Source organism: Oryctolagus cuniculus, chromosome 8 (assembly GCF_964237555.1).
Source record: "Oryctolagus cuniculus chromosome 8, mOryCun1.1, whole genome shotgun sequence".
Classification (NCBI taxonomy): domain Eukaryota; kingdom Metazoa; phylum Chordata; class Mammalia; order Lagomorpha; family Leporidae; genus Oryctolagus; species Oryctolagus cuniculus.
In genome coordinates, this window is record NC_091439.1 from 6,798,327 (window position 1) to 6,810,242 (window position 11,916).

Consider the following 11,916-nt stretch of genomic DNA (forward strand, 5'->3'; position numbering starts at 1 on the left):
ATGCATTACTTTGTGTCTCTCTACATGTTTCTCTTCCTGAAGAACCTTCCATGCTTTGCTTCCTGCTCAACCACATGCAAAACCCTGCTCAGGTATCCCTGTTACAGAAAGTCTACTTTTGCCTCTCTTTTCCACATACTGTCCTAATCGTATACAGGGAACTGTATGTTTTGAGTCATCATTCTCTATTACATTTGCTTAGTGATGTGTGTCTCCTCCATTAGACTATGGACTCTCTAGGGTAGGATTCATGTATGTTCCGTTTGTTTAAATGCATTCAGCTCTTGTTCCTCTCGTATGTGAGTACTATGTATCTGTTAGGATGAACTCCTACCCACAGATTTTAGAATTTTATTTTATCAAACCTCGAAGATATTATAAAATATACCTCTGGAGTGGACATAGAGGTTCACAAAATGTTAAAATGGAAATAGACCTTTGTGATTGGCTGAAATTCTCTCAGTTTAGGGGGAGAGGGGATTAGTTTTTATTGACACCTGTGTTTTCAAGGCTGAGCAAACTCTTTGGAAATGCTGCTTAATCTTCACAGCAACCTGGAAATTAACAAGCATCACTAAATTGTACATAAGAGATCGCTGGACTCAGGGTCAGAAAGTGATTCAGAGCCTAAGTTTTTAAACTTATAAAGCTATGTTGTTTGCAACACCTAACAACCAAGACCCATTATGCTGTTTTTGAAAATTGGCAGAAGCAACCAAAAGGGAGGCATAGTGGAGGGAAAATGCAACAGTGAGAAGTGAACAAAGAAAGGTCATCAGGCAGATCTCAATTGAGTGAAGTTATGAGACTAGGTTTTGGCCCAAAGATTAACAGAATGCATTGCTAGAGATGTCTAAAACTCCATACACACCTTGCATTTTGATGCAAGACACATGAAATTGAATAATGGTATGACTTTTAGGAGAAAAAAAATCTCATTTGCTTTCATCTGTCTCACAGCAGGCAGCAATGTGGGGGGAAACATGATGACTAACAGCACATCCCACAGGAGCATGTTGGTTCCAGCTGAGGATGAATGCCACATGCACTCTTCATCAGAGAACCTAGACATCACAATTTCTTAAGGAATGTAATTCCACAGAACAGGACCAGCAGTTACATGCCTACTGGGTGCAGATGGAGACCTGCCCTCATAGCAACTGAGGGTCTCTGTTCCCATTTGCCTTCTCAGAACCCTCGTTCATGAAAGTACCCACCACAAGACCATGCTAGAAACAATGCTTCAAGGTTGAAATTCAATCAAGGTCATCAAAGGAAGTCACCTAGTTTTTAGAAAAAATTAACTCAGGGCTATTCTTTAACATCCTATGGGATGCTTTTCTGAAATTGATTTAAAATTAAAAGGATCCATTTATACACCAAAAGGAGATAACTTAAAAGGTTCAAAATGTTTCTAGGCCTTGTGTCATAGCAATATACAAATTTATAGTCAAACAGCCTTGCTATGACAGAATCAAGCACGCTCTGGCAATAGCTGATACAACATCTCTGCCTAGCTCATTTACAACACACTGCATAAAAACAAAAAATCACTGGACATTTGAAAATGTTTTGAATCTTTTGCTCTTAATTTTCATAAAGATGATAATATCACCTAACTCTTCAGTTCACTCACTCTGCAAACCCGTTTGCCAAGTTCGGATCTGCATTCTCCATAAGGTATGAACAGAAGAAAAATAAAACATTTTTCCTGTCAATTTCAGGGATATTTAATACTCAGAACTGAAGACATGCATACGTGTGTACACAGAATAAAACATAAATAAACAAATTGCAACCTCAGCATGTCTAAACCCACAGAAAACAAAGATGAATCTGGGTTGCTGGTATACTAGGACAATGCATTACACCTAACATTCAAGAACTCTTTACTGGATTGGTTAAGCAGTACTTTTATACACACACAAACGCACACACACACACATATGTATGTATGTATGTATGTATACTGAAGAGGTCTTCAAACACCTAATGGAAAATGCACATTAGCTTTGAACTCCATTTGTCATTCATGAATGTTTTGTAGTATAACCTGTATTTCTTTTTGCAGGCATATGCTTTTGAGTTGACTTGTCTACACGTGAGATTTTTAAGATTAGGAATAGACTGATTTCCACTGTTCTTCAATTTACTTGTAAATACAATTTCCGAGCAGCAGGCAGTCTTCTCCTGAGTCTTTAGGCCTCAGCTTAAAAATCACCCAGACAGGCCTTCCCCGAGCAGGTGATTTCAGAGCGCCTTGCCAGCACGTCTCTGTGCTCACTGTTACCCTGCTTCCTGGCGTTCTTCTGAAAGGCTACCTTCCCTCCACTAATCTGTGAGCAGAAAGAAGATTCTATTTGTTTGCCACCAGAAAGCCTGGTTCAGATTCACCGAATATAAAAAAAGCCAACTCAACAAATGACTATATGTGTAAGGAAGTGGAACAGTGAGGACGATACAGTAAAGCTCTGACAGTCTTCAACAATCAAAATCTGAAAAAATGTATTTAGTAGTCTGTGTTTGTCACATTTTTAATTGTGCTTTCTGTTCTCTTTGTCACTTTCTCCTCCATCCTCTATTTTAGGCTCTGTCTTCCCTTGCATCGAAAAGGAAAAAAAGAAAGAAAAGAAACAAAACAAACCTTAATTGTAGTCGTGTGTGCTCCAGGATATTCTTTTTCTTCCAATGTTGACCATCTTTCTATAAATTTAGATACCAAGGAATCATCATAATCCACTATCTGAAATCCAGACACGTTCGCACCTCCGAACTGAATTTTTAATAGATCTCCATCAGTAAAGCCCTAGACATAAAACAAATTATGTCATGCTTCCTATTCGGGAAACTCCTACAACTTAACATTTGCCAACAAACTCTATATATTATGATTTTACATAATGCAAAGAACACACGACAGATTAAAAGCTTCCAGGAAGTGTTCCTGAAGGAATATCTTCACAGCTCCTAAGGCTGTGCTGGCAGCATAGCAGGTCCTTAACTGACAGATGTTAACTGACAGAGTCTCGGAGACACTCATGGTTCTACTTAAATGTTTTCCGTTTTCTTAAGAAATTGCCCATGGAAAAGAACTGGATTGTATTTATTGAATCCACCACTGCACAGCGCATGGTGGTTATAGGTCTGATATATAAAACTAATTCTCCAGGAGTTACAGCAGAGTAAACCAGTAATTTCAGCTTAAATGCTTCCTCCACTTAGGAAAGTACAGATTGCAGTCATATTTCAATTAAATAATTTCACATTAAGCCTGAAACTAATCCTATAGATATATTAAACTGAAAAAAAATGTTTCTCTTGGAGTCACCACTACAACTATCATATGGTATTTCCACTGATTTCAAAATTGGGCTGTCATTAATTTTATCTCAATTTGACAGTATTCTCTTAAAAATAAAATCATAATTTGAACATGTCACATTAAAAGAGCTTTCTGTTATATACTGATTTTTATTATTGTACATAATATTTAGAAGTATCCTAAACAAATATGGATCCTCACTCCCGAAATACAAAAGAAGCTCTTTTTTGATGCTGACATTAAAAACACTTTATCGCATTACTTATCTGGGGAAGAGTAACCATCGGCTCTTTATTGTTAGCTAATAATTCTATTTTTCATTTTAATCAAAATAATGTAAATGGTGCAAAAAGGTACGTCAAAAATCTAAATTATTTGCACTACTCCACTCACAGTCCACTTAAATTCTTTAAAACATTCAATTTCTATATCCTTTTGTTTTTTTCACTTACTTACCTGTGTATTTCTAATGACACACTTTTATTGCTCTTTCTTAATTTATTTAACTTTAGATATTTTTATTGAACTTTTCTTTATGCCAGATAAGTATGTAACTCACTTCTATAACCAAGCCATTTATCTTCTTCAGTCATTTTCATCAATATTTAGTCTAAATATTTATAACTATCATTCATAGCAATGCCAATGAATGTACTAGGAGTTCATTTTTTTCTGGAACAACATTTCATCAGAGCTAATTAATGCCTCATGTCTTTACTGCTATATGCCTGTATGTGCTTTATGCTTGTTTTTTCCAACTGCTCAAATATTCCAAGTTACCTATTTCAGTGTCTTTCCTAAATATTTAATTTCTAGGCGCCCTCTTTCACAATGCTGAATCAATTCCTCTTTCATTCTGCTCTACAGCGTTCCCTTAACCTGGCCCTTCACCATTTTCTGAATTAAATTCCCTGTTCCCTCGCTCACATTGCTTTCTTGCTTTATTCTCTTCTTCTGTTAGAGTCCCCCAATATTTTCCTGAGACATATTGAAGGAATATTTTGTGAGATACTGCATACCTGAAAAAATTGTGATTTATGTTGAAACTTAATTAGCATTTTACGTGGTATAAAATTTTGAATTTGGAATCACATAATCTGAAGATATCATCCTCTTTATTTTTTCCCATTTCAATCTTCTTTCAAAATTTATAACCTCTAATATTTTGGTATCTGACCTATCTCTCACCCCTATCCACTCTCCCAGCAGCTCCAGAAACAAACAAAAAAACAAACAAACAAACAGAAAAAAAAACTCTATCTCTCACATTCTCACATTCCGTGAAGATATTTTCACTAAATAACTCCTTTTTTCTTTCATTATTATATATATCCAAGGACCACATTTGTGTCATTCAATTCTGGAAGATTTGCCAAGTGATTCTTTAACATTATTTTTCCTTCTTTTCACACCCTCTTTTTATGGAATGCCTATTCAAAGATAATATAACTCCTAGATTAAATGCCAAAGTATCTTACAAATTTTATTTCTCCCTAATTTATATTGTCATTTTGTCTTATAATTTGGAAGAGTTTCTGAGCCTTATCAGCAAACTTTAACTTGTGTACTTTAACTTGTGATTTTAGGCAACAGAAGAAGTTAACTTTTTGCTTCCTTCATGACAGAGTTTTCTCAAATGCCCAGATATGGATGCTTGAGTATTGAAGAATAACACATTAAAACATTTTTTTAATTTCTATGTGCATGGACAAGAACAATTAAAGTATACATTTCACTATATGGTAGGTGGTCAGGTGGAGTGGACAGCAGTACTTTTTTTGTCTGTATCTAAAGTCTTTCTCTGACCTGTTCAATTTCTTCAGACTCCTCTAATCCCCTACATAAGTATGTGAGAGTGTTCAAAAAGTTAATGGAAATGCACATTGTGAAAAGGTTATGCATGGTTCTAAAAATTTTTGTACCAAAATATACATCTTTTAATTACAGATTCTACTATCTATATAAAGCATTCTCATATATCCATGGCTAAATTCTAGGGCCAGAATAGAATAGATGGAGAAAGGCAAGATTCAGATTCCATAGGGAGAATTTCACATAGTCACAGTACTTTGGTCTTTGTGTTTGTTCTCAGCTCATGTCTCTGAGTCTCAAGAATTTTTCTAGTTCATCTTCCCTAAAAAATAATATTATCAAGAGAGGATTTGGGTTTTTAGGTCTTGGGACTTACGGATGCCTGATTATTTGGGTTGTGTAGAAAGACTGTTGGGTGTTCAGTCCCTCCCTAGGTCTTTGAATTAAGTAAGAGCCTTGTTCCTGCTGCTGGCAATACCCCCTCAGTATTCCAATGATCTGTTCACACGTGCAATTGTGCCTTCATCTGGGGAGTACCTTGCTTTGGCTAATGGCTCACATCCATAACCCTCCCATTGTTCTTGGACAATGGAAGCCACTCCCCATCACTGCGCTCAAGGACAAAAACTAACTAGGATGTGTGTGCAAAGCCCCTCTGCCCTGCTTCAAGTTGAAAGAGTGAAGTACAATTTATATAACAGTGCACCCAGAATGAGCAGAATGAACTCAAGACTCATCTGAATCCCCATTTCTCCCCGTTCTTGATCCTTCTCTCTCCTGCTTTCCTGGCTCCCTTAGCGACTGAATGCACTTAGTAATGATGAGTGCATGAGTGCCCATGTCGGGCTCTGCTTCTGGAGAAATTAGTTACAGGTGCCTGCTTTTAGCTTCACGACTCAACCTGGCTTCCTGTGGTTCCTGGTTCTTCTAAGGTGGAATCTCCCAGGAGTTGCACACAATGGACGAGCTTGTGCCCTTCCTCCGTCCCACTGTGCATGTACTTCGAGGCAGAGCATCTTTCTGTGAGCTATGGCAAGCGTTCCTTCCGCATCTGCTCTGCGTCCTGGGAAGAATTTTCTGACTCCTTACACCTATTGATGTGTCCTTTCTTATTTTCTCTTTCTCTAAGGTTCTATACAATCTTTATTCTTTTACTATTATTTTATCGTGGTTTTACCTCAAACGACAGTTTCCAGTGAAACCTTGAATAAGGTTTTAAGCCGGCTTCACTGAGGATCTGCGTTTCTCTAACTTGCCTTGTTTTTGTTCTGAAACTGTTCAATTTACAAAAAGCATATGAAGAGGAAAGGGGGAAAATGAGGGAATAAGTTTCAGCAGGAGGCCATGGAATGACAGTACAGATGGCAGCACCTCTAACTTAACAATGAACATGACTACTGGCAGTGGTTTACATGCAAAGATTTAAACGAGAAGTTAAGTTTCCATTAATAACGTATGGAAATCTGAAATTCTGACATGTAGACACATTCTCCTTCACTGTGGAACCACTGTTTTATAAATAATTAAGTGTATGAGATTAGTAGGGTTGGAGACAAGAGAACTGCATCCCTTATGGTGACATCTTCAACATTTTAGGTATGAACTATCCTTTTCAATGATGTATTGGGAAACTAATCACAACCTAATCAAACATTCAGCAATTCCCAAAGATATTCATCAGTAATTTCTGAGGGTTTTTTAATCTTTGATAACCTCCTACTCTAACACTCATTAGACAAGAGAAAAAATATATTATCAGTGACGTGTTTAGAAGATGAAGTCTTTCAACTTTGAGTGACATTCTTCAATTTTAATTGTCACTGAATTTCCAAGTGCCTTTTAAATTTCCAAAAATTGAAACACTACCCAGACTTTTAACTTATTGACTCAGTAGTGGGTCCATATGGTAAGGAAACAAAGTATTCAGAAAAGGGAAACCAGAACTTAGCTCAGAACAAATATTAGGTGGATGTCTCCCTAGAAACATGACAGCAACATCAATTTGTGTTTTTTGTTTGCTTTTGTTTTTCCCTTGGTCAAATACTTCATTCCCTTTCCATTGTGTCAGATATCAATTCTCAAATTGATGAGCCACCTTCTGTCACTATTTCACAATGTCCCAATATAACCTTCTCCATCTGGACATTTTTAAAGATCACAGCTTTCGATGTGGCTGTGTTGTTTATCAAATGGCACAGATCACACAGGGGACTGCCTGTCTGTGCTGTTCCCTGTACCAAATGTGCTTCTGATGAGACAGAATATAGAGCTTCATCTATTTTAACTCTTGCTTCTCCACTGGGAATCCTTTAAGATGTTCCTCAGACACTCTAAGGGAAAGTTCCTAGACAAGTTTTATAGTTGTTAAACATTTCATTCTGAAACAGAAATTTCATCTTGAACAACCAGCTCCTCCCAGTCTCTTGCCTTCCTATGTGACAATCTGATACTACAGAAAACATGAAATAAATCTATATCCTTATAGATATGAACATAGAGTCAGTCCTAATTTGTTGTTCAGAATAAGTTCTTAAATTGTGCCTCTCTTCTTCTTTACATTCTTTGCTCCTGGGTTGTGTGCTGGGAGTTGAGGGGGAGTTAATTACATAGGATCACACTTATTTAAAGAATATAAATCTTTGCAAGTATAGGGGCGTAAATCTATCTTGCTAATCTAAAAACTATTTTGAACAAAGAAATACCTACTGATGTTCTAAAATGATCCTGATTATACTTGAGAGGGAAATGAAATTGACCACTGTGTTGTTTCAGCGTAATTTTAGGTTGACAGGCATGCAATGAAAAAGTGGTCAGCTACGAGAATTCAGTTTTCATTGTGTTGCTTACGTGTAAGTAGGAAATCAGAAATAAATAATATCATTCAATATTCTTGATATTCCCAGGTTCAATTTTGCACTAAAATATAGTCTGACAATGTGCATTTATTTTAGATATTGTATAAATCAAGCACTGTAAAGCAATGTGCACAGGGTAAACTTTATAAAACACAGTAACAGAATTAAGGGAATCTTTGGACAAGTAAATTTATATATTTTTAAAGATTTCCCTTCTGTTAAAATACACTTTCTAAGGCTTTTTATAAAGCTTTATAAGTATTACTCTAATAATGCTTATACTATTCATAATAACAGGAATCTGATTGGACAAGTTAAGAAAAATATTGCCACTTCTAATCTATCAAATACAAACAAATGAACTACAAAAGTAATCCTGATAAACCAACCATTGAAAATTATTTTTTCTTAATAAAAATATATCTAGTAAAAGAATAAATACCAATAGTTCACCTACCAGATTTGCAATGATGTAGTGGTACCCTTTAACATGTTTTCCAATGGTAATAACCTAAAAAAGGAAGAAAAACAAATATTTAATAAATGTAAACAGCATAAATTTAAATTTATTGGTATTATAGTCTGATTCAGAAAAAATGAATTTTATCTACAATCTTTTTGGACTTTCCACAATAAGTCATTTTTAATAAAAATATTATTGTAAAATCTAGGAGAACAACTAAGCTGAAATAATTGCTTCATTTTGTTAGTAGTGAAAATGTTAAGAAACATAAAACCAAAATATGGTTAATCCATAATAAGCCCAAATTTTATCCCCACAAAAACTGTTTGTCTTCTTAATAACACATTTAAATAGCTGAAACAAACATCTGAGATTTTATGCTCTAAATCTGTTTTCAAAGATACAACACATAGAGTTTTAGTACTACATAAATTCAAGAAGGATAATAAGTAAATAAAATAATTTTTACTTCAATTTGTAAAATAGCATTCCTATCATGGAGATCTAAAAGTGCTTATAGTTTAGTTTAAGATGACATTATTTTTTGCACTGTACAGCAAACTGTCAGAGAAACTAATTTTTCTCCATAAATCTGTCAGAAATGAATGATGAGATAAGCACATATTGGAAGAAGTGGACATCTTGCTAAAGCACACAACAGTGTTGGACATTATTGAATCTATTTTACTTTTCAGTGAACTGTATCAGTTATGAAAAGAGTAGAAATAGGTGAAATGACGTGCTGCAGACCTGGTACATAGATATGCAAATGTAATTTTTATTTTATGAAAATATTCACACAGCAAAGAGCATGAAATGCCCAGATATAGACAAAAATTCAAACCATCAGCTCACTTCCCTAATTGAACAGTTTTTGGCTTCCCACTGCTTTCAGCAAATAGGGAAAAGTCTAATATGGCTCAAGTCCAAGGCCTCTGCCAGGTTCTGCTGGCCCAGCTTTGCCATTCCTCATGGTCATGTCACATTGGCCCTCCTACAGGTGCTGGACATAAAAAGGTTTCTTGCCATCACCTCAGGACTGCATATTCTGGTTCCTTTGCATGGAAGGTTCTTTCCACCATCCATGTTCTTTGTTATATTAACTCTTTAAGCACGTTGATTCTCAGCCTAATGGCTACCTCCTGACTTTCCCTCATCACTGGCAGGCCACAGTGTATACAATCAAGGACCAAGGACAACATCCTAGGAAGGATTCTATCATGTGCCGCTTTCACATTAAGTGGTGGCTGTTTTAAAGAAGTTAGAGATTACAGTGTTTTCTAACATATTTTTACATAACACAGTTCAATTGCCTTTTCAAAGAAACAACCTCCAGTGTTGATGTGAGAATTCTGAAGAAAAGATGTCCTTCTGAAAGAAAAATATATAAATTATCCTCAGCTGAATTGAGATGATTATGTTCCTCGTATTTCCCACTGACATCTGCTATGCTCTACTTAGTGTAGAGTCTACTTTGTAAATCACTCATATATTTTTTCTGGGAATTAAAAAAAAAATAAGTGGCGATATCAATATTCACCCCTTGAGCTTAGTGTTCACTGAGAGAAAACAGGACATGAAAATTCACTAGCGCTGGCGCTGCGGCTCACTAGGCTAATCCTCCGCCTGGCGGCGCCGGCACACCGGGTTCTAGTCCCGGTCAGGGCGCCGGATTCTGTCCCGGTTGCCCCTCTTCCAGGCCAGCTCTCTGCTGTGGCCAGGGAGCGCAGTGGAGGATGGCCCAAGCGCTTGGGCCCTGCACCCTATGGGAGACCAGGAGAAGCACCTGGCTCCTACCATCGGATCAGCGCGGTGCGCTGGCCGCGGTGGCCATTGGAGGGTGAACCAACGGCAAAGGAAGACCTTTCTCTCTGTCTCTGTCTCTCACTGTCCACTCTGCCTGTCAAAAAAAAAAAAAAATTCACTAGCCCTCCATCAACACTAAGTGAGCATCAACCATACCAACCACCTTATTTTTGCCTTATAATAAGAATTATTAATGTACTAATAATGGAAAAGTCTATATTAATTTATAAATGTTTCTGACAGCTAAATCCTTTTCCAATCTAACTGAAGCTAGAAATAAGTGTCTCCAAACTTTATCAGATAATAAATATAAATGCCTATAGTCTAATATATTTTAATACTATGCTAACTTCAGACCCTGTGAAAATAAAAATTTTTTTCACAGTGCCATTCTCTTGTAAATATTAGTTGAATGAATAACTGAATACAATGTTGTTTTCCTGGAATGTACTTTATCCCCACTTTTTGCTTAATAAATTCTATTTCATGAAAACATCTCAAGCTAAATTATTTCTTTCTATAATCTCTCTCATAATAAACTGTTCTTTTCATTCATAGTATATCCTAATATTATAATTATGTACTAATTTCTGTGAACACATAATTTATTGTCATCTTAATGGGGTCTTGCTGTTGGGTTTAATTTCATTTTCTTAGATGTACTTCAGTCACTGTCTCACAAACATTACACACTTGGGGAATGTTTATTAAGAAACAAATGGATGATTCCATTTTTTGTGAATCTTTTGCAGATAATCCCCTTCCCTTTACAAAACTGCTTTTCCTTGCTAGACCACTCTGTATTATAACTTATAATATTATGAAATCAAGTGAACACAATTTTTTCTTCCCTATTAATCAATGAGTTCCTGTGTTCAGACAACCCTCTTAGTACTGTTTGCATCCCACATTTCAGTTACATAACATGTCCTCAGTGAATATTTGCTTAATGATACATTACCCATTGCATGTGCTCATTTAATATACTTAAGAATGTCTCCCATGTATAAATACAAAATACTTTGCATTTTTAATGTATGTTCATACGGACATTTATGTAACCATGATTATAGATTTGTTTGAAACAGTATTTTCCATATGTTCCTAGTTTCTTTTGTAATTTTCTATTTTTAGAAATAGTTGTAGGTGTGCATGTGTTTTGATAGGTTTTCAGCAAGATTTATTAGGATGACTCAGGAGTACTTAAATTTTTAAACCAAAGACGAATGATTATTAAAATTCAGCTTTAATTGGGACTCAAATCAATTTTTTGAGGCTAACATTAGAACAAGAGGGCTGCAGGTTAAAAACAATCCTAAATCCTTCTCCTGAGACTGGAATCAAGATTTTTCATTGATATTGTTCACTTCTCTGGCATATTTAGTTCTTCCTCATAACAAGTTTCCTTCATTCAGTTATTTGATGTTTCATGAGAGATCCATTTTCATGTTTTAGGGCACATACTACATATAGGACTTCATAAGCATTTATGCTTGCAGAATATTTTATATTACACAAATTAATGAATCCACTTCTTCAGTTAAAGTCTAGTAAGACCAAGAAATTCATTCACTACTGTGTACTTACTTTTCTTCTGACTATGATATTACAAAGAACTAGCACCATCATTGACATAATACACGAATCTGCAGAGATGT

At 35.8% G+C, this 11,916-nt stretch overlaps 1 protein-coding gene across 6 annotated transcripts in view; it reads right to left on the minus strand.

Moving 5' to 3' along the window:
* The window catches only part of GRIA2 (glutamate ionotropic receptor AMPA type subunit 2), a 166,745-nt gene that overhangs the window by 46,792 nt on the left and 108,037 nt on the right, over positions 1-11,916 (minus strand). For all 6 annotated transcript variants that reach the window (XR_011378192.1, XR_007909322.2, XM_051819909.2 and 3 more), the window contains exons 5-6: positions 8,447-8,500; positions 2,645-2,806 (exon numbers count right to left, since the gene is read on the minus strand). Coding sequence is in view for 4 of the 6 variants with exons in the window: in XM_051819909.2 (XP_051675869.1) it covers positions 2,645-2,806; positions 8,447-8,500 (216 nt within the window). In the remaining 2 variants the exon portion in view is untranslated. The remainder of the gene's footprint in view (positions 1-2,644; positions 2,807-8,446; positions 8,501-11,916) is intronic.